The sequence below is a fragment of the Dendrobium catenatum genome, unplaced genomic scaffold (genome assembly GCF_001605985.2).
Source record: "Dendrobium catenatum unplaced genomic scaffold, ASM160598v2 original_scaffold_144855, whole genome shotgun sequence".
In the NCBI taxonomy this organism is placed as follows: domain Eukaryota; kingdom Viridiplantae; phylum Streptophyta; class Magnoliopsida; order Asparagales; family Orchidaceae; genus Dendrobium; species Dendrobium catenatum.
Window position 1 is genome coordinate 28374 of NW_021463285.1, and position 24531 is coordinate 52904.

Below are 24531 nucleotides of genomic sequence, written 5' to 3' on the forward strand. Positions count from 1 at the left end.
TTTCTTATTTTTAGTATTCAACCTTATTACTTATTTGCATTCATGGTCTTGTATGCATATAGTGTGGCCAGAATGCACATCATAATACATTGAAGATGTTGGAGGAGGTTGGCAGGTGAAATGATTATACTATGTTATACTTAGATTTTTAACTCCTTTTGTATTCCATGTATACGGAAACATATTATTATTTTCGTAGTAACTGTCCCTCTCTTTTTTAATCTCAGGATCCTAAAAGACAACGGTGTCTATATCCTTGTATATCTATTCTAATCTATTCTTTTATTAAGTGATCAGATCCAAAATCTTGCTAAAATTTACCTCCACCAGTAATGTGTGACAAACAAAACTCTTAGTAATTGAATTTCATCATAATTTCTTTACTAATTGTGGGCTCCAAAAATTTGATCATAAAAGGATATGATACTAAACGATATTAAATGGGATATGGCTGATATTCTTGTGCAGGCAGGTATTTTCCCAATTCATCTTTCTGCTAAAGAAAATTTATCTAAGATATTTTTTTATGATTTTACTTTTTCATAATTTTGATTCCCTTGTTTGCATATAGCTACCATGGATTTTCTATATGTTTTTAGTGGAGAAGACCTATGATAGAGATATATATATTTATATGTGGTCATTTTTTTCTCAGAGGATCACTTTGCTCCTTTTTTGTCCCTTAATTATATAAATTTTTTTAAAAGTTGGTCCATCATGTAAGTGTAATATATATAAATCCCAATTTAAATTGTAAGATCTTTATCTTTCATATGGTAATGGTGTGGCATCATTGAGTGGTCTGGAATGCCTCAGGCAACTGTAGCTGCATTTTTGGATGGTCTTGAACTTTTCAGGCAACTGCAGCTGCAATTACCTTGGGGATTATATGTAGCTATTAGTAGGAAGCTTTGACACTTGACTTATTTCCTGATTCCCACTATCATGTGAGTTATCTTATTATTCTTCTTCTTATTGTTGCCTAATTCTTCTTCTTCTTCATATGATTTTAATTTGTATTTAAATGTCAGCTGATGATATTAACAATATAATTCTTATAAAGGATTCTTTATATGGTTCATTTGGTTGTTTGAAATATGTCTGCATGATGGGGCTTTGATTGGCATTTTAACCTTTGAGTTGGGACAATCTGCTGGTGGCGTTCATGGCAATAATGGAAACTTGTAAGATGTAAAAGGATATGATACTGAACGATATTAAACGGGATATGGCTGATATTCTTGTGCAAGCAGGTATTTTTCTCAATACGTCTTTCTGCCAAAGAATATGTATCTAAGATATTTTTTTAAAAGATTTTCCTTTTTCATGATTTTGATTCCCTTGTTTGCATACACAGCTACCATGGATTTTCTATATGTTTTCAGTGGAGACGACCACCTATCATATATTATTACATTGGGGATTATATGTAGCTACTATGTCATTTGACTTATTTCCTGATCCCCACTATCATGTGAGTTATCTTATTATTCTTCTTCTTATTGTTGCCTAATTCTTCTTCTTTTTTTTCTTTTTCTTTTTTTTGGATGTAGCCCTTTGGGTTTTTATGTGCTATTTGGCAAGGCAAAGCTTCTCTGTTGTTCTTTTTTCCTCAATTTTGCTACATTTTATTCTTCTTATTCTTGTTCTCGCCTTCTTGCCCTTTTACTCTCCTTTTGGAAGTACTTTTCTTTTGGCTGTTTTAGTTGGAGGAATTTAGCTGAAAAGCAATATTATTTACCTAATTATTTCATCTTGATTGTTTGGCTTAATGTTTAAATTGTAATTAGTAAGAAATTGGGTTGATCAAAAAATTTTAAATGTGTTCATGTTTCTCTTTATGATTTTCTGCTTAAATTGAAGTGTGCATAATACTAAATTGCTTTCATTTTTAAATTTTTTGGTTGTTCCATCAGATTCTCCCATAGACAGTTGTGGTAAAAAATTATCTTCTCTTTGATAGTTTTAGTATTTAAATTTCCATTATATTAATTTAAAGTAACATTTAATATATAAGTCTATTAACTTAAGTAAACGTAACAATATTTAATTATTTGTTAATATTTATAATTAATGACTATTATATTTTTGCTACATTAAATTGAATTATTTAGCAATAGTAATTTTAACTTATACTAATCGAATTTAATCAATAATAAAAAGTGCTAGTCATAATCCCAAACTATCTCCTCATGTGTTGTTTGGGATCCATACCCTATGGTGTGCATCAAATTGATAGATTACTCTCCTTTGTCATCAAATTAATCTCAGCCAAATCAGTGAGTGAAGATAATTTTCATTTCAATTCCATTTATTATTTTCATTTTTTTTTTTCATTTCTTCTCTTTTAGCTTCTTCGTACTAAATGAAGTCTTAAGCTTCATTTAGAACTGCTTTATTATTACTTCTTAATAAAAAAATCATCTTAAATAAAATCTTAGGAAAATGTTATATTCTCTTACCCATCTTAATAATTGATATATTTTCAACAAATCTAAATTGTATACTATAATGAAATGTGAAATTAGCTCATCATTTCTTACATAGTAAATATTATTTATAAATAATTAGTGAAAAATTATGCACTAATTAAAGAAAATTAATATTTTTTTTCAAAATAAATATTATTTAAGTTAAATTATATATTATGTTTATTCAATAGAGAAATAACTCATTTTAAATAATATTAAATGCATATTAATTTATTAAATTTAAAAAGAATTTTTATATTCCAAATAGTTTGATTACATTAATTAATAAAAAATTTATAAGTGCAATGATTTATTTTAAAAAATATAATATCTATGCAATAATAAATTTATCAAAATATTTATATTTTCATATTTATTATCATAATGTTCCATCTTATGGCTTCTTATTAAATGTATTCAAAATATTACGCATGCATTCGCACCAAAACCCGCGCCCGCTCTATACGCTTTGTAAAAACCCAAAAACCCTCGTTGTCCTTTTCTTGAAGGTTTCCTGCGGTAGAAGACGATCCATCTCGTCGTCCTTCCTTGTACCTGCGATGCATCCGGGTTTCCCAGGCTACCTTGGCAATGGCTACGCACCGCAGGGACCGGAAAGGTCGCCGCGGTATCGGCGGAGGAGGGGCGCTGGCAGTCGCCGCGGCTCCTTTCAGATTTCGTATGATAACATTTCTTCGTACTCTTCCTCATCTCAAGTGCGCCAGTCGCCAACCGAGTGGGCATCTTCTACCAAGTGGGAAGAGCTCGATGACGCATATTTCCAATCCTATTCCCAAATCGGCATCCATGAGGAAATGATAAAGGTGTTCTCTCACTTTCTCCCTCCACCCCTACCCCACACGCAATTTTTTTCTTTAATGTTGCCATTAGGTGATGATCTTTGCGAAAGGGAATAATAAAATGCGGTTTAAAGTGAGATTTTATAATCATTTATAGTATGGATAAAGTGTCTAAGCTTTTAAGTTGATTGTAATATGCAGGAGAAGACTTTGTTTTTGTGTCCTATCCTTACCTTTGGTGAAGTTATTGTTTGGCTTAATGTTGTCTAAATGGTAGTGTTGTTTGGATAAGAATGCTATCAATCAAATTGAATGCAATTGGTTAAATTTCATCTCATTTGAGCAATGCAATGTTTTTTTTTAATTAATTAATGATGATTAAAATTGTTTAGATTTTAGTTTATTTTAATTTTCTTGGCCATTAGGCAGCCGTAGATTTAGATTGTGAGAAATTTGGTCAACTTCTTGATGTAAACATATTAGGTCTTAAATATCATCTTGAAATTTTTATGCAACGATGTATCCAAACTAGACAAAATTTTGCAAATGTTAGAAGTTTTGAAGTTGTTCCTTTATACTTTGACATAGATTAAAGGATTTATATGGTGCTGGAGACATGCTTTTACGCATTATGATCTTTTTTTGGTTTAATAGCTTTTTTTATGTAGAGATTGGTTAAATGTATGCTCGAGTTCAAGTTTGTCTTTAATATGCTTTATTGTCAAGGTGATTGCATGGCAATGTGCATTAAAGTTATTGGTATGTTCATTCTGTGAATGCTGGAAATAAGGAAAATGTAAAATGCCAAGTGTAAATTGGAGTTTGATATAGTAATGTTGTTCTAATTAATTTAGGCTTAATGACTTAGCACTTGATTCAAACCCGCATTAGTGTATAATGAATTGAACTCCTTATGCCATATTTTATAAGTTGCAGTTCCAAGTATATTTAACTTACCCTAGCATATATTATTATACTCTTTCTTATATGCGAGCCTCCATATTAGGCATCACTACAAGCCTAAGCTTTTTGACAACTCATGCAATATATAAACACTTGACCTGGGGAGCAAAGTTGGGAGTCTACTACTCTAGATTCATTTTCAACCATTGGAGCCACACTCTTTGCCTATAATTACTAGATCCCAACCAAATGTTTTAATTCAATAACACATAAGGGAATGAAATTTGGTGGCCCAACCTGGGTCCACTGCATTAGTAAACAATAACTTATATAAATCAAAATCCCCAACACTGCAAAACAAAGCCACCAATAGCATGATGCAAACTCCAAGTATTATGTATCTCCTACCTTATTCATGCAATAAGCTTGTAATTTGTGGAGTATAGTGAATGGGAGTTATGGGTATATATCTGCAACTTTTTATATTAATAGTAATTATATTGCAAAGATTTTAGCTTTTAATTATTTATATAATGAATTGGATACTAATGAGGGCAAAAAATATATGTGTAAGTTAGCTAAACAAAGAGATATGAGTAGTAAGGATTTAGTTTAGAAAGATACTATTGAGAGTTCTATATAAGAAAAGGTTTAATAATGCTTATATTTAAATCATTAAGGATATGTATGCAGGAGTTGTTACTTGTGTTCAAACACAAGGTGGTTTGACCAAGTTTTTTCCTATTTAAGTCGGATTGCATCAGGGATCAGCCTTAAGCCCATATCTTTTTGTTTTAGTCATGGATGCTCTCATTAGACATTTGCAAGAGTTTCTACATTGGTGTATGTTTTTTGTTGATGATATTCTTCTTGTTGTTAACTCTATAGAGGGAGTTGAAGGTAAACTTGAATTATGGAGGTCAACCTTAGAGTCTAAAGGCTTTTGTTTGAGTAGATCTAAAATTGAATATATGGAGTGCAATTTTAGTAATAATAGATCTAGCAGGGATTGTGATTTTGGGCAATTAAGTCATTAATAAGAGTACACGTTTTATATACCTTGGGTTTATTGTTTAGAGTGATGGTGAAATAGATGGGGATATTATTAGTAGAATTCAAGTTTGATGGTTGAAGTGGAGGAAGGCACCAGCTTGTTGTGTAATATAAAAGTCCCTCTCAAATTTAAGGTAAAATTCTATAAAATGGTAGTGAGACATGCAATGCTTTATGGTGCAGAACTTTGGCCATTAAAAGAGAAGCATAATAAAAGTGTTGTAGAGATGAGGATGCTCAAGTGGACGACTGGCTTTATTCTTAGAGACATGATATGAAATGAGCATATACGTGAAAAAGTTAGAGCAGCTCCAATGGAAGATAAGATTAGAGAGAGCCGCCTTAGATGATTTGGTCATATAAAATGGCGGCCTCCCGATGACCCGGTTGGGAAAATACTAAAATAGATGCATTAGATTTAACTTATGTTAAGATAGGTAGAGGTAGTGATGCGGACATCCGACGGTGGACGTTAATCAAAGGAAGAGATGAAGATCGACGGCCGAGATCCCTCCATTTTTTATCTTAATTTATTTATTGTATTTTTATTTAATTATGCATTTTTCATTTTTACCCTTACTTAAGGGTCTTGTCTTATGTAAGCCCAAGGGACAAAGTTGTCTTTTAGTTTTCTAAAGCCTATATATAGAGGCCCTTACTCTTGTATTAGAGAATGTTGGATTATTAATAAAAAAATTGTTTTGCACTCTTGTTTCTTTGGAGGACTTTAGTGAGATTCATATGGGAGGGAATCGTAGTATCCACCAGCCCAGGATGGGTCCGAGCTCGTGGCTCGAAGTCCCTTGATGAAGGGGCAACATATAACCCGTCAGCCGCAAGAAGCATTCGGGCTCATGGTTTTATCTTTCTTTCCCTAAACTCCTTTTATCCTTCTTCCTTGACCGCCGACCATACCCCTCCATAGCCGCCAACCAAGCTTCCCTCTTCCCTCCCTCCACTCTCTAAACCGAACACCATCACCCCTTCTTTCTCCTCCACCCACCGGCCATAAGTCCCACAACCATCGGCCTCAAGGATCCTTTCTTCCCTCCCAAAACCTCCCAAAACCTTTCCTTTCCTCCTAGCCGCCACTATCAAACCCTAGCCCTCACTTGACCGCCGACCATAGTGCCTCTCTTTGCCTACAAATCTTCAAATCCCAAATTAATCCCTTTCCATATGTGGTGTATTTCAATTTGGACAGATTTCAAATTCAAATTTCAATCTTAATTGAATTGAGAGACTTTCCTAAATTAGCTATTTGTTAATTTGGAAAGTTATTCAATTTGAATTTAAATAAATTTTGAATTTCAAAAACTTTCCTATTTAATAAGTTCTACTTTAGGAAACCCCTCCAATTACTCCCAATCTAAATTAGTTTCAGATTTAATTCTCAATTCCAATTAATGCTTGATTCACATTCATTAAACCTAGACACCTCCTCCTTCCCTCTCACTTGGCCGATCCCTCTCTCTCCCCTACTTTAATTATTTCCTTCCTTGTTAAGGAATCCAATTAGGGGAATAATTAACCACTTCTTATCCTTCCCTCCATCTTATTTGAATTTCAAATTCAAATCCCTTAATTAAGGGAAATCTGAAATTGAATTTCATATTTTTTTATTTTTATTTTCCCCCACCCCCACCATTCTACATCAGGTAGACCTAAAAAGACTTGGTTAAAAAATATTAGAAATGACATTTCTTTATTAGATTTAGATGAGAATTTGACTCTTAACAAGATACAATGGAGAAAAAAGATTCATGTAGCCGACCCCATATAGTGGGATAAAGGCTTGTTGTTGTTGTTGTTGTTGTTGTTTTTGTTGTTGTTATTGTCTTGGTCATGATTTTATCTATGTCAGACTTAGTTCAGTCTTTGTTGCTGAATTTTGCTTTTTAATGATGTACAATTAATTGCTACTTACTAAACTTGTTATTACTGTTTAGGATCATGTTAGGACGGAAACTTACAGGAATGCCATCATGCGACATCAAAATTTAATTTCAGGGAAAGTAAGAAATTTTCTTTGGGTTTTCATTTGCAATTTTATGCTGCAAATTGGAAATTTGGGTTGAATACTTTAGGTTGGTTTTTTTTTGCTATTGTCATGTCAATCCATAATTTTAAACTTTGTGCGTGTATTTGTAGGTTGTAATGGATGTAGGCTGTGGGACAGGCATTCTTTCTATATTCTGTGCTCTTGCTGGTGCTAGAAGGGTAATATCGGCCATAATTATTCATCAATGAAATTTATATTCCTTTTTTTCTGATTCAATAACAAATCATTTATGAATTTTACATCAATAATCTATGACATGCCCTTTATATTTAATTGTTGAAGCTACCTTCATCACAATGCTGTTTGATAGTATCATAATTTTGTATTTGCTCAACTTAAGAAGGATATGACTTGCATTTCCTAAGCAACACTAATATTTGTCTTCTTTAGATGCTGTAAACTTACCTAAAGATCCTTTTGCTCTTTTTTTAACATATAACTTTTTAAGGTATGCAAATATTACCCAGGAATGTTTTAGCAAAATGTGGCTTAAATAAGTGTACGTGCTATTGCCTTCTATATGGAATCTTTCTTTTTTAGGAATTAGGAAAAAAAACTCTATCATTTAAGAAGTTATTGTTTGATAGCTTAAAGTTCAGGTAAGAAGTATTCTTGTTCTTGAGCCAGATCCTGCTGTAGGAGATATGGAGCTAGACCCTTTGCACTCTAGTTTTTCAATTCATGTTTTTCCTATTTTGAAATTTCAACTTGCTGCCATTCTCTATGCTACCATAGTTTGTGACACCACCCAACCCACCTAATAGGCCACATTTAGCCAAAAGGAAAAAAAAAAGCCATTTCTCTCTTCAAATTTAATCAATTTTTACTAGTGAAAATTCTGACATTCTCAAACACATTAATTAGATGATATGAAGCATTAGCATTCCTAAATTTCTTTCATGTCACTGTTAGATCTGTTGAAATCCAGCCGTTCCCAGTGCAAGGATCTGACGGACACAAAGATCAATCCTTGGGATGCTCTCATGGATCACACCATAATGGAGGAACGAATTTAGGAAAGATTTTATTAGAAATTTTATGTAATCTATTAATTCCTCATTTAGATATCTTGTATAGATCTATAAATAGGGAAGATGGTAATGAATAAAGCAAGCTTTTCCCTCTCGATTTCCTTGTTTTAACATGGTATCAGAGCCTTCTTGACAAAAGACGAAGCCTCACAGCTGTGAGACGGAGTTGTGCTGACGAAAGGCGAAGTAGCGGCAGACGAAGTCGTCCCTACAGGACGGAACAACCGAGCGGGCCTCCGAGGAACTTCTGCTGGACGAAACCAACCGAAGACATGCTTGAGCACGCTTAGGAGGAACTTCGGAAGAAGCCGCACAGAGAAGACTTCCGCTCGGGCACGGGATGCTTAGACACGCTCGCTCCAGAGGTAGTCCTAGTTCGCCTTCTTGCCACAGACGCTCGGACACGAGACTTCCACACGGAGAAGACTTTCGCTCGGGCACGGGACGCTCGCACACACTTGCCACAGACGGAAGCCTCGGTTCCGCCTGTTCCGATTTTGCTAGGCACGATCATCGAAGGAGCCTAGTCGAACAGACACGAAGGAGCGAGGCTGCGAGCTCGAGCTGCTCCCGCTTGAGTCCCTTCGTGCGTGCCTCTTAAGACTGGGTTCAGTCAATTAAACAGGGGAGGGCTCGTACTCGAGCCTCTTAAAGCTCAGCTCATTAAACCGAGAGGAAATCAATTCCTTTTGTTTTAACAAGGTTTTCAGCCTTTATTGCTGATATTACCTAATCAGTCAGTCTTTATTGCTGATATAATCAGCCTTTATTTTCTGAAATAGCCGTTATTGTTGATATTATCAGCCTTCATTGCTGATAGTCTTGTGAGATAACAATGATTGAAGAAAACTCAACCCAAAGCTTCAATAAAGAAGGCATTGAAAGGCTCAGACAACTCCTGGTATCCCTTGAAAAACCTCAATCTCCTGCATCTCCCTCTCTTGCACTTTCAGGTATATTTCCCATATTCACCGGATTAAGTATCTCTAGAAATTATTCTTAAGGAATATGGATTATTGACTCAGGAGCCACAGATCACATGACAAACTCCACTACCCATTTCATCAATTATGATCCTTGCTCAATAAACAAGAAAATCATCACTGCTGATGGTTCTTTTGTCAAAGTAGAAGGCCAAGGAGACATACCCTTATCCCCTTCACTCTAAAAAATGTGATTTATGTTCCTCAATTATCCACAAATCTTATATCCATACAAAAATTTACCAGGGATCATAATTGCCTAGTTTTATTTAACCCTTCTTTTTGCCTATTTCAAGATCAGGAATCGGGAAAGACGATTGGACTTGCTAAAGAGAGATATGGGTTGTACTACCTCGAAGAGCCAAACAAATCTAGCTACTCTATGTTATCTCTAGTTGACAAGAAATCTACCATTTGGCTTAATCACTTCAGATTAGGACATCCATCAATAGAAATCTTGAAACACATTTATCCAAAACTTTTCCCTAAATTAGAAAATGAAAAATTTCATTGTGAAACCTGTGAATTAGTCAAACATAAAAGAACCTCCTTTCCAAACAAGAATGAAAGATGCAATACTCCTTTCTATCTCATTCATAGTGACATATGGGGACCCTCAAAAACTCCCAACATCTCCGGGGTGGTTGGTTTGTATCTTTCATTGATAATTGCACTTGGGTTTCTAGGATCATCTGTCTCCTCAAAAATAAATCAGACGTTAGCACCATTCTTCCCATTTTTCACACCATGATCCAAAATCAATTCGGAGTCAAAATAAAGAGATTTCATTCGGATAATGCTAAAGACTACTTCAATCAAACCCTACACTCTTACTTTCAGAGTGAAGGTATCATCCACGAGTCCTCCTGCGTTCACACCCCACAATAAAATGGGATTGCAGAAAGGAAAAATGGTCACCTCCTAGCCTCTACTCGTGCCTTCCTACTCCACCATAATATACCCAAATCCTACTGGGGAGAAGCTCTCCTAACTGCCACCTACCTCATAAATCGACTACCGTCAAAAACCTTGGGAATGAAAGCTCCAATGGATATTTTGTCCTCCTTTTATCCCGAGTTTCAAATCCATAATAACCTCACACCCAGAATCTGTAGGTGCATTGCCTATGTCCATATCCACAGCCATAACAGAGGAAAACTAGATCCAATGGCACTCAAATGTATCTTCATTGGTCATTGGATACTCTGCCACCCAAAAAGGGTACAAATGCTATCACCCCCCTATAAAGAAATACTTGTATCCATTGATTTCACCTTTGATGAACAAAACTCCTACTTTACCAAACCTCATCTTCAGGGGGAGACTGAAACAAAGGAAGAAGATGAAAGTTTGCTTGCACCTCTTAACCTTCCTCTACCACATCAAACCAATCCTCCTGAAACTCAAACTAGGGAAGCTGAAGATAAAACTATCCTTAGATTTGGGAAGGTATATTCCAGGCGTACAAGTTCAACCTAAGCTCCGAAGCAGATCCAAGAATCTCAGCCATCTCCTAAAAATAAGGCAAACTCTCCACTTCCCTTTATACCTTATAATCAACTCTATATCCTTCAATAATTTTTCCTCCACACACAAAAACTTCCTGGTTATACTTGATGATATTCATATTCCTAAAGATATTTCTGAGGCACTATCTGATGTAAATTGGAAAAATGTCATGAAGGATGAAATACAGGCTCTAGAGAAGAACAAGACATGGGAGATCATCAATCTACCAACAGGAAAAAAATCGGTTGGCTACAAATGGGTGTTCTCTGTAAAATACAAATCTGATGGCACACTGGAAAGATACAAAGCAAGGCTAGTGGCGAAAGGTTACACTCAGGCATATGGCATTGACTACCAGGAAACTTTTGCACCAGTAGTCAAAATGAACACTGTCAGAATTCTACTCTCAATAGCAGCTAAGTACAATTGGCATCTTAAATAATTGGATGTAAAAAATGCATTCCTACATGGGGATTTGGAAGAAGAAATATTTATGGAAATACCACCAGGATTTAAGGTAAATTCCTTAAATTCTGGTGGTAACGAGGTGTGCAAATTAAAAAAGGCCATATATGGGCCCAAACAATCACCAAGTGCTTGGTTTGGAAGGTTCTCTAAGTTTATGCTCCTTAATGGATATAAACAAAGCCAAGGGGATCATACACTATTCTTTAAACATTCAGACTCAGGGGGAGTCATAATATTGCTAGTGTATGTGGATGATATTATTTTGACTGGAAATAATGGAAAGAAGAAAGATAGTCTAAGGAAAAGTCTTACCAAGAAATTTGACATCAAAGAACTTGGTAAACTAAAATACTTTCTTGGAATCGAGCTAGCTCACTCAAGCAAGGGAATCTTCATCTCACAACAAAAGTACATTAAAGATCGTCTGAAAGAAATAGGGAAACTAGCCTGTAAGCCAGCACCAACATCAGTAGAACCTAATCTTAAAATGGGGGAAGCTAGAGAAGATCCAGATGTGGATAAAGGAGCCTACCAGAGACTTGTAGGGAAATTAATCTATCTTTCCCACACTAGACCAAATATAGCTATAGCATTTGCTGTAAGCATGGTCAGTCAGTTTATGCAGAATCCAAAGCAAGTCCATATGCAAGCGGTTGACAGGATATTGCACTACCTTAAAGGAAACCCAGGAAAAGGGATTCTCTTTAAGAGATATCGCAGAATAACCCTAGAAGTGTACACGGATGCTGACTATGCAGGATCACCTGTTGACAAAAGATCTACATCTGGATACTGCACATTCTTTGGAGGTAACTTAGTTACATGGAGAAGCAAGAAACAGAATGTGGTGGCAAGATCCAGTGCAGAAGCAAAATATTGAGCTATTGCCTTGGGAATATGTGAGCTACTATGGATCAAAATAATCCTAGAAGACTTAAAGGTTAAGTGGGATGAGCCCATGAAGCTACATTGTGACAACAAATCAGCAATCAGCATAGCCCACAATCCAGTCCAGCATGACTGGACCAAGCACTTATAAGTGGACAAACATTTCATTAAAGAAAAACTAGACAGTGATCTAGTAATTGTCAACCATGTATCATCAAGGGATCAACTTGCAGATATACTTACCAAAGGATTAGACAGTTCTGCCTTTCTCAGAATGATTGACAAGCTGGGAATGACAGATCCATATTTTCCAGTTTGAGAGGGAGTGTTGAAATCCAGCCGTTCCCAGTGCAAGGATCCAACAGACACAAAGATCAATCCGTGGGATGCTCTCATGGATCACGCCATAATGGAGGAACGAATTTAGGAAAGATTTTATTAGAAATTTTATGTAATCTAGTATTTCCTCATTTAGATATCTTGTATAGATCTATAAATAGGGAAGATAGTAATGAATAAAGCAAGCTTTTCCCTCTCGATTTCCCGGTTTTAACAAGATCCAACATGGATATGCACCTAAAAATGACATGCCTTCGACACACCTGCTATGCACGGTACATTGAACATAACGCTTGATTTGCTTTTATTTTATCTAAATTTTAACCAAAACAGCCAAAGCACACCTTGAATTGTGTTTTTTCTCAATGATCTAACTTTGCAATCTATCTTTTTTATTGATGATGGAAAATGTGGTTTTGAAGAGGAAATTAGTTTAGTGGTAATGGTGATTGATTGTGACTATGTTGGTTCTAATTAAAGATACATTAGTTTGCTCATATTTTATGTGGTTATTTTGAAGATTATATGCTATGTTTTGAGTTTTTTGGATTTTGTGTAAAAAGTATAATATTGATATTGATAAAATTAGATCTAATGATTAATGTTGTTGTATTGTTTATAATTTAATACATTTGATGAAATATTTAAAAGTTTTTATAATTGAACTAAAGTTAGTTTTTTCCTTTGTTGATCTGTTAAGTTCCTTATTTGATAGTATGATATTATACTTTATTAGGTGATACTTTTTTATTATGGACATTAGGTATTTTGATTACATATTTTATTTTTGACACTAGTCCATGCTTAGTAGATTAAATGCTTAAAAACTTAAGATTGTCGTTACTCGTTAGTAAAACTTTTGGTATGGTATTATTATATATTATAATCATATTGTTTTCTTTCTTTTTCTTTAGTTTGAGGTATTTTATTTATTTCCATTTTTTTAACTTTTTACCTTATTTTATTGCTAAATTTTGTTTCAAACTAAGACATGTAGCAGCAAACAAATATTTATGCAAAGCATTTGTATACACGGTATTTAAACAACACTATATGTTGGTGCACTATAAAGTTTTTTGCTTTGTCTCACCTTTAAGCCAGCCACAGTGGGATAAAGGCTTGATGTTGTTGTTGTTATGATCGTTTCACCTTTCTTCAAGAAAATGATTAGTGTTGATCAAATATGCATTAAAAAATTCTTTTGGTTTAAGCAAGAATATATTAAAGCTAGATGATTTGTTTCATTACATGATAAATGGACCATATCGTTTACCTGGAACTTTAACTTTTTAATAGGATGCATCATGGATACCGAAATCATGTAATTCATAGTTAAACCATTTTTTGGGAAGTTATTCTCTCTCTTTAGAATATTGGTCTTGAGAGTCTTATGCATGTTGCACTTTCTCTTCTCTGTTTGTTGGGCTAGTTCTAACTACATTGACGTCTAAATACATTGACGTGTCTCGAGTTTTTTGCATGATTTGAATTTGCTTGCAACTCTATCCTTGTTTTTGTGCAATTTGAGCAACATGCATTTCGGAATAACATTTTCAACCATATTCGCCAATTTGAAAGGCCACTTTTCGCTATCCTTCACTGTTACTTGTTTTATATCCTTTGCTAGTTTCTCTCCTTAATTAAAAGCAATGCTGGTTAGCTGAACATATTTAGCATGTGTCACCGAAGCATCATTACTATCCTTAATACTATCGATATTTGGCATAAAATAAAACACTTGAGCTAATTTGCAGCTGAATTTCTCTTTCCCATGATCCATCATTTCAGTGTCATATTCCATGTAATCTCCTTTTTACAGCATTCAAGCTCAGCCAGTTCTCTGTTTAATTAGTAATTGATACCTGTTTGGTTGATATGCATTCCTTAGCCGCTTTTTGGGAGTATTTATGTGACTTACTCCTCTGAAGAATTACTCTGAAGAATGTTTTACGGGTGGCACAACATTTCATTATTATTGCAAAGCTTTTTTTTTATTAATAATATTCATAGTCATTATGATTTTAGGATGGCGCAACTTCGTCCATTTCTTTACCTCGCCTGGCAGTTCCACATCCTTACTTCTGAACCCCTTCTCACATTCTCAGGTTTATGCGATAGAAGCAAGTGATATTGCCGTGCAGGTAGAATGGCTTGCCTCAATTTGAATATGCCTTTTATAGTATATGAACAACTTCTGTTTTATGTGATTGTATGTGCATCTATCATAATATTGTTTTATCACTTTTTTTCTTTATATTTCCATCATTATTTCTTGCTTCTAGTTCATTAAGATACTAATTATGTATAGTTCAAGCTTTTCGGTTTATCTATGTTAACAATTGAAATCTCTTGCTGTAAATTTTTTCTTTAAATGCTCTTCAGCGAGGATTACTTAATCCTAAGGATTAGGTAATCTTGTGTAATTTAATTAGTATAATTCAATCCTTGAATGATATGCATAAAATATTTTGTCTGGTATGAGAACTGATTGATTTCAAACAATGTTTTAAAAGGCTTAAGGGGGCATAAACCCTTTGTATTTTTTTGTTTTAATATTTCATAAATAAAGATATGATTAAAAAATCAAATATAAGATAAAAGTTCTCTGAATCTATTGCCTTAACCATATGATTGATATTCTTTCTCTAAAATGTAATTGACACAATCATATAAAGTTAAATAAAATGAGAGGTCAAAATAAAACAAGATAAGCAATGAGTCAAATGAAGAATAATGGAGTCAAGTGAGTATATATTTGTGATGAAATAATGTGTCGGAGAAGAAGGCGGTTGGGTTTAAAGCTTCAATATTTCTAAACCATCAATGTTTCTAAGGATTTGTATGTGAGAAATCAATTTGATTGAATTTAACTCTCAAGGGATTAAAAGAAAATAATCTGTTCATTCATTCTTTCATTTAAATTTATGGGAAATATATTTATAATGTATTAAAATTTTATTATTTGATGATTTACTTTAATTCAAGTTAAACTAATGAGCGCAAAGCCTCTGGCCTTGGGCAATGTTTTGTTTTTAAGCATTGATCCCAAAAATGTTATAATTGATTAGTCCTTTTTTTTAAAATATTAATCCTTATTTGAGGATGTAAAGATTGATTTGCTCGTCTAAGTGAATCTACCCAGCTAAGTAAAAGACAATAATTAGTATACCATTTGGATGAATTAGGCATTGGGGTCGAAACCTAAGCTAAGTTACGAAATAAGTTTTCGTTCCTTTACAATAATAAACAGTGACCACTGGTTGCAGTTGAGTGGATACTGATTTATTCTTTTTTAGACAAGATCTTTTGCATGTCATTTTTATTAGTAAATTTAGTGATTATCTGTATCTTTGATCAACCGCCTTGATTCATGGATGCTTGAAATAATATGAAGGGTTGTGTTTTCTTTGAAGGTGCCTATGGACAATTAACAGATGCCTTTAGTCACGGGCCTGTAACATCTATGGCACACTTTTACCGAGACATGATTAATCTTTTGACTAAACTTTTCTTAAATCTTGTTTTATCTTTCTTTTCTAGAAAATGCTATGCCATACCATACTGCCATGATTGTTTAGCAATCCATCTTCAATTAAGTTGGTTGCTGGCCCACATTCATATTTTTTCTTAAGGGTAAATTCTTACGTGTGATCACTTCTTTCTTTTATATTCACGCTTCTTAGTTAATTGTAGTACAGGATATTCACTCTTTCATGTCTGTCATCCATTTCATTTGGCTCCATCTGATTCCTTACCATATCATTTGGTGAATTCCCTATCATCTTGTTTTTCCTTTTATGTACCATATTATGAAGCCACTACCTATAACTCAAATAGTATTTGTTTAATATTCTGTACGGAGAACTTTATTACTTTTTTCTGCTATTGAAACATCAGCAAAATTCTGAATCACTTGTAACAGTTAGAATCTTCAAGGATTGGCTACATCGAATGTGGTCTATGTTGCACAGACACGGACACGGCGACACGGACACGGGACACAATGAAAATGAGAATATTCGATGAATGGGTATTAAATGCAGACGTTGATTTGGTGTTGTGGATATGAAATAAGAAATTTAGTTTAAATCTCGCCAAATATAAGAAATTATATTTTAAAAAAATTATAAAATATTTAAGATACGCGTGTCGAACACGCGTGTCCAATTTATTTTAATATTTTTTTAATCGGACACATTTTCGGCATGTCCGACATGTGTCGGAGGAGTGTCGGACGAGTGTCATGTCGGACACGGTGTCAGACACTGCACGCCTCTTTGAGGAGAAGTGTCGGTGCATCATAGAATGTGGTCTTGCAGTGTCAGTGTAGTAGATTAAAATAGTACAACTAATGAGGGAAGTAAACATAAGCCATTGCGGGACAAACGTGATTGTTGAAACCAGAGATACTTCCTAATAAAGTATGGTGATGTGAGTAGCCTGACTAAAATTTCCTTTTGATGAGTTGGATGTTCGTGATGCAAGTGCAAATGATGTGTTTAAGCGTTCTCACTGTCATATCAACTACTTATAAGCTAATGCATAACATGATAGAAACATTGATAATTATGATTAAGCTTTTGGTGATTAAACCTTAGTGGAACCATGATCAGATGGATGGGATAATAGGATTACATGAACTAGATAAGTGATAGTTTTTAGATAAGCTCTTTCCATTATTTCCTTCTATCCTTTTAGACTAGCTAGCAATTTTTTAGGAGATGAATTTCCCTGAAATTAGGTTAGTAGATTGTTTGTTGTAAGATTAGCCCATTTGAATTCTAGGTATGCTTAAAATTGAAGCCTTGATAAACCCAAACCTAAGCTAAAAAAGAAACCCAACCATAACCTTTACACAATGATCACATACGAAACCCTCATCATATAAGCGAAAGGAACAATAGTAAAGGATTAACAAAATTTTTGTTTAATTTAATTTATTTTTTTTAATGGATTATCAACAACTTGGTAGATAAGTCGTGACATAGGAGACACAACAGTATCCAAGTAATTCTCTACATAGGTTCTACGCTAGTACACATAAGGAGCATCGCGTGTTAGAAATGATAGAAATTGCAAAAACTCATGCATAAGTTATAATCCATTAGTGGAGGTGTGGATAAGGAAGGCATGGAAGCCTACAACTAACAACTAGCAATAACTTCAATCAAAATCCACCTGATTGTATCCATAAACTAATGTGCAACTAAAATTATCCATGAACCAAGCTATGTTTGATCGCATGTCGAACCATATATATCATCTAATACAGCGGGAGCGGAAGCCGCAAGAGAGGGGGGCTGATTTGAAGGTGGTTAATTATGAAATATTTTTTAATTGAAAAGAGCAAATTTGGGGCTGATTAATTATAAAATCTTTCCTAATTGAAGAGGGCAGATTTGGGGTTTGATTTGGGAGCTGATTTGGAGGGGATTAATTAGGAAATGTTTCTTAATTGAAGAGGGCAAATTTCGGGCCTGATTTGAGAGTTGATTTGGAAAGGAAATAAGGTAGATTTGGGAGGGAATTGGGGTGGGGCTGTTTGGGTATTTGTTATTTATTGTTTGCTTTAAGTAGGTTATTTTCCTAGGGTTAGGGGTTTGTGCTGTTTGCTGAAGTTAGGTTGTTCTTAGGGTATTTGGGCTCTAGCCGGCGGCTAGAGATTTGGCCGGATCTTCCTCTTCAATTGACGATCCATTGTATCTTGTTTGTTTCTTATTCTTATCATCAATTAAAAAGTTTCTCTTGTGTGATAAAACCTAGATCTTCCTTGTTTGTTGTTTTGGGCTTGCTGAAATTCAATTTCAGCCAAGGGTTTCTTCTATTTCAAGAAGTGTTTCCTATTAAATTGATATCAGAGTTGTCCTGGGATGAAATTTAAGTTCTCATTGTTGATTTTTGCTGTATTTTTCTTCCCACCTTGTTGATTTTCGTCATTTGAAGACTATATTTGCCAATTTTTGTTATTTTTCATGGTTTGGAGCCTAAATCCATGAATGGCAACAAATAAGATGGAGATGTTAGAAAGTGAGATTGAAAATCTCAAGGCCGGAGTGGAGGAAAGATATTTGAACATGGAAGGGAGGTTCTTATCCATAGAGAGCTGCTTCGAAAATATGGAAGACATGATGAAGTTTATCGAAATGCAGTCAAACGCCTTATCGGCGGTTTCGAGGGTTGAACTAAAGGGGAGGGAGATTTCAGAGGACAATGATGAAGTGGAGAGTGTTTTCCATCAAGGACCTCCACGGGAGGCTCCTTGGGTGGGCGTATCGGGGTATTCCGAAGGAAGGATGGCAAAGAGGGGGAGGACGAACCCTTTGGGAGATGATCTAGGCATAGTAGAGGTGGAATGGAGGAGGGCATGGTTGGGTGGAGTCATGAGGTCCAAATCAGCCAAGGGAGAAGGGAGAGATTCACACCATCATTACATAGGAGGAATTAATGGAAGGAGAAGCCATTGGGGTATGGATGTGAGATTGAGAAATTTGAATATGCCAGTGTTTGAATGGGAAGATGCGTAAGGTTGGGTGTATCGGGTGGAGCGTTACTTTGCGATCAATGGCTTGGAAGGGGAAAAACTCACGGCGGCAAGGCTATGCTTGGAGAGAAAGCCTTAGCTTGGTTTTAGTGGAGGTAGGCTCGATGTCCTATCTATTCATGGGGGGAATTAATGAGTGTTTGTCGGAGTGTTTTCAAGCCATTCAGGAAGGAGACCTCCATGAACAGTTATATGCCCTAACTCAAGAGGGGATAGTCATGGAGTATCGGGAGAAGTATGAGTTGCTGTCGGGATGATTGAGAGGAATTTTCGAGGAAGGATTGGAAGGGAATTTTATGAAGGGGCTTAGGGAGGACATACGAGCAGAGCTCAAGGTGCTGAGAGCGAGAGGTTTGAGTGAGACAATGGAGCCTCAGAGGATGAAGGAAAAATGTCGGAGGGAGCAGACCAGCAAGAGCAACATTATGGGAGGGGCTTACAGGAGTACCTCTACGACCCTGACACTAAGAACCTAGATGGTGTCATTTCAGAGGGAAGCATCGAAGGAGAAAGGCACTGGAGTTTGCCTTGGAGACAACTTCAAGCACCTTATAGAAACAAAGGTGCAGAGTAGCAGGCAACAGGGTTATGTTTCAGATGTGATGAGAGGTATTGGGGAAAAGCTGCATTTAGACATGACAGATGTCTCCTTGAACTCAATGGTGGGATTCACTCCGAATCACACTATGAAATTGAGAGGAGAAATAGCAGATATGGAGGTACTGATGTTGATAGACAGTAGGGCTACCCACAACTTCATCTCCAACAAGGTGATAGAGAAATTGGGGGTGAAACTGGTGGACATAAGGTGCTATGGGGTGATGATTGGCGTTGGGAAGATGGAGATAGGTAAAGGAGTGTGTAGGGGGGTGGTTATAACCATACATGGAGTCCAGGTGAGGGAGTACTTTCTTCCATTTGAGTTAGGGAGCACTAATGTCATCCTCGAAATGAAATGGTTGCAGAAGTTGGAAAAGACCAAGATTGATTGGCAAACGCTAATGATGGAGTTCAAGATTAAAGGGAAAAAGTGGTTATTAGAGGGGATTCTAGTCTGTCCAAAACTATGATTTCACTCGGAACCATTGTTAAGGCAATACAAGGAGCAGGGTTGGACTACTTGGTGGAGCTGTAGGGCCTGGAGGAGGTTCGAGATTCAGGGCTGGCTAGGTGGCTCGCCCTTAGAGGCAAGGTTTTCCTTAGTCATTTTCTATCATTCCACCTTGAAAACAATTTGCGCTTTTTTGGGGGAGTATTTATACGGGCAAGAGCAGGGGCCGTGGGAGAGGAGGGAGAGGGTGGGGAGCTGATCTGAAGTTGATTAATTATGAAATATTTCCTAACTGAAGAGGATGGATTTGGGGGTTGATTAAATAGGAAATGTTTCATAATTGAAGATGACAGATTTGGAGGTTGATTTGAAGGTGATTAATTAGAAAATTTTTCCAATTGAAGAGGCCAGATTTGGGAGGGAAATAATTAAGGAAATAGGGTAGATTTGGGAGGGAATTGAGGGAGGGCTGTTTGGGTATTTGCTATTTGTTGTTTTCTTTAAGTAGGTGATTTTCCTAAGGTTAGGGGTATTTGTTGTTTGTTGAATTTAAATTGTTCTTAGGGTGTTTGGGCTCTAGCCGGCGGCTAGAGATATGAGAGAGCCGAATTTTCCTCTCCAATTGAAAATTCATTGTATTGTGTTTGTTTCTTCTTCTTATCATCAATTAAAAAGTTTCTCTTGTGTGATTCCACCTAAATCTTCCTTGTTTTTTTGTTTTGGGCTTGCTAAAATTCAATTTTAGCTAAGGTTTTCTTCTATTTCAAGAAGCATTTCCTATCACCATCCTAACTTTACAAAACATTAAGCACCTTCCTCAAGACTATCATTATAAGCATGTTCCAAACTGATTGGAATTAAAATAAACCAAATAAGTAGAGCTGTCAATATTGGATCCGACCTGAAAACCCAACCCGAAAATTTTGGATTTGGGATGACCCGAACCCGAAGCAGGTCGGGTTCGGGTCCAAAAAACCAACCCGTTTGCAAAACCAGGTTGGGTTCGGGTTGACCCGGAAACTCGGGAATGACTCAAAAAATTCGTCTGCCCGGCTGACCGTTGCCCCGCGTTGCCTGCTCTGGCTTCCTCGCTACCTCGCGTTGCTGGCCCAACTGCCCACGTGATCGCGTCCGCGCGTCGAATCGCGTCTGAAGGAGGTTCGATCATTCGAGACATCGAGCCGCGCGTCGCCTGCCCGAGTTAAGTCGCCGCCAGCGCAGCCTGCCCTGCATTCGCGCGTCGAATCGCCTGCACCGCTGTCGTTGCCCCGCCGGCGGCCGCTGTCGGACCGCGTGACCGTGTCTGCACTTCGAATCAGCTACACCGAAGCTAGTCGGGTCAGGTTGACCCGAACCCGAAGAGGGTCGGGTTCGGGTCTGGAAAATTGACCCGTTTGTAAAAACGGGTCGGGTTGACCCAAACCCGAATAGTGCCTGGTCAGTTTCGGGTTCAACCCGAACCCGACCCGTGACCCGAAATTGACACCCCTACAAATAAACTAATCTCGTATCATTAAATGATTCAATACTTCAATTTGTTTATTATGATGAAACAACCTAAAGCTCTCTATTACCAATTTGGTGTAGAATGGTTTGGGTTAAAGTTTTTTACTGCAACTAAAATGCTGCAATGTATGTAGATTATGCAAGGTTAATTTTGATTTGCTTATCCATGTCCACTTACTATGCTAAAAGAAATTGATTTCTTTTGGCACAAAACAATAAATACAAGAATTAGAACCCAATGAAAATGCAATATGATTGAATAAATTTGAAGGAAATCAATGAGAAATTTAAGTATGCAAAATAATGATAATTAATTCACCACAATTAGAATCCTAATTTTATCAAATTTGTTGTATCAACTATCAGGAATACTAGCAAACCAATAACAAGATATTTGGAAAAAATTAAGTCAAGGAAAGAATTCACCTAAGTTAAGAAATTTAGACTTGGAAATGGTTCAAGGAGATGACTTCCCATAAAATTAGCTGATAAAATTTGTATCACGCAAGGGAATCACACGCATAATTTGCACTCATAAGATTGAAACTAGAGTAATAAATTATATTGAGTCAAATTAATACAATTACATGCCTCAATCTATCTTTTTATATATTTGTCATCTCTCCATTAGTAGATATGACAGTCACAATATCATCCTAATTCAATTTTAGATAATCTTAAATACAATTTTTGATTATTCAAAACCCGCACACTTTATAAAAGAAACTTTCTACAATTGCATTGATCGCATACCAATGCAAAATATAGACAAAGGGAATGACAGGAGTAATAACAATGAGTTAGTGGATAAGTTGTGACATAGTTGTTGCAACATAATTTGAGTAAGGGTCAGCAGAGGATCCGCAAAAACATGCAGAGGAAATGTTGCCCGCTAGCAGCATTAGGAATCACATTAGTCAACGCAAAAGCTGCAACCCACAATTGAAGGCAGAAATAAGCAAGACATGAATTTTCATCAAAAGCTAGTTGATATTATCCACGAACTTCTGTGGAATTTGAAATTATCTATGAACCAAATTTGCCTGATTGTACACCTAATCATACAAATCAACCTAACATTAGAAAATTGAAAACATGGCTCTTTCTCGCAGCCATCACGTAGGCATGTTACAAACTGATTGAAATTGTAAAATAAGCCACATAAATAAATCAAATAAACTTTTTTCTCAAAACATTGATTGATTTTATTCTTCCAACAATAATATACATGCAGATTTCTATCTCTCATCTTCATCCGCTCGTAGCCTGCCACCCTCATTCCAGTGTCAATGCAATTGCCAGCGTCTTTTCTACATCCAGCCCTCACCCACCAAATGAATTCTACCATTTTTTGAGAGTGGAATGTTGAACTTCCAATGAGATTGGCCATCGATGCATTGCTTTTGGAATAACCTGAGTGACTTATTTTACATTAAACCTCCTGCTAATTTGCTCTCTTTTCCCGGTGCTGCTGTCTTGATTAATTTCTTATTTGACTACCTCTGTACTGTCTTGGTTTGCTGTTCTTATATATTTGTACGGTAATAATTATATTTTTTTCTCCTTTTCTAATTCGTCCAACCTTTTTATATTTTAATCATCTTAGTTTTCCTTTGATTATCAAGTTGCAGGATTCATTTTTCATTGACCATAAGGCTGTTTTGGATATTTTACCAGGCTAGTGAAGTTGTCAAAGCAAATAATCTGTCCGACAAGGTTATTGTCATTCATGAAAGAGTTGAGGTAAATTTGATTTTTGCAAATCGTTTTCTTGTTTCTAACTGCAATAAGTTTGAGAGTACGTATCTTCAAAACACTTCCATTGCACACATCTTCTATCAATTAGTTTGGTTGTTGCGGTACTATTATGAATTTTTTTGTTGATCTTTATGTAGATTTGAAGTTTAATGGAAAATCTTTGACTCTTGATTAGCTTTTGTTTCTTCTATTATTTGTTGATTTCCATAATTTTGGCGAGTTTGAACTTCAACAACAAGCTGTAAAACATTGGCTTAACATTGAGGGGAAATTATATGCCTCTCCTAATCGACGCCTTCCCCAATTTTTCCTGTAAAGAAATAGGATAGAACAGAACATCTGTCATATTGAAAACTTTATAATAAATTCACACTATCGTGATATTGGTATTTAATGATGAATTCTCGCTTAGCATCATGGAGTTGCTTAATTTTTCACAATTTATACATATTATCACGAAAGCATTTGAAGATTTTTTCAATGATTTTTGGGATTATCTAACGGAATCCTCTACGAACTAAAACATAATCATTTTGATTCTTGGTTCCAAGGTTTGAAAAATAATCGATCAAACAAGTAAACCAATTACTCATTTGAGAAAAAAAAAAGAATGAGTAAGGAATGAATCGCCATAAAAACAATTTGATCCTCACACAAGTACAGACAAATGTAGGTTGGGTTCTCCAAGTGAAGTGATCAAATGTGATGAGAATAGCAGGAGATGTGATGTGAAACGTAAATGCCATTTACTTGCCTAGGTGGCAAGATCAATTAAATCCCAATCAATTTGGGGAGAGAGAATGAAAATCTGAAATTAAATTTCAGATTAAGTGGAATTGGCGGGATGAATTTGAATTTAAACTCAAATTTAATGGGGAGAATTAAATTGGATAAGAGGGAATTGTGGGAGGTAATTATGGAGACTTAATGAGGAGGCCTATTAATGAGATAGGAGAGAGATGGGAAATTTTAAGTAGGTGGGGACCACAATTAATTAATCAAAATCTAAAATTTAGATTTCAGATTTTAATTATATCATGTAACTCCCTTCTTTAAAGAAAATTGGGAGGGAATTTGAATTTCAAAAAGATTGTAACTCCCCATAATTAATATCCTAATTTAATTTGACTTAATTAGGAAATTCATTAGGGGAGGAGAATTCAAAATT

General features: G+C 35.7%; 1 protein-coding gene across 2 annotated transcripts in view; it reads left to right on the forward strand.

Moving 5' to 3' along the window:
* The window catches only part of LOC110113227 (probable protein arginine N-methyltransferase 6.2), a 51641-nt gene continuing 27110 nt past the window's right edge, over positions 1-24531 (forward strand). Inside the window, exons 1-8 of one of the 2 annotated variants that reach the window (XM_028692209.1) lie at positions 1-115; positions 228-1253; positions 1358-1474; positions 2981-3295; positions 7177-7242; positions 7379-7447; positions 14613-14648; positions 23283-23348. In XM_028692209.1, the coding sequence (XP_028548042.1) occupies positions 1376-1474; positions 2981-3295; positions 7177-7242; positions 7379-7447; positions 14613-14648; positions 23283-23348 (651 nt within the window). In that variant the 5' untranslated portion in view covers positions 1-115; positions 228-1253; positions 1358-1375. Of the gene's footprint in view, positions 1254-1357; positions 1475-2980; positions 3296-7176; positions 7243-7378; positions 7448-14612; positions 14649-23282; positions 23349-24531 lie in introns of both variants that reach the window. The other variant, XM_028692210.1, reaches the window with a different exon arrangement.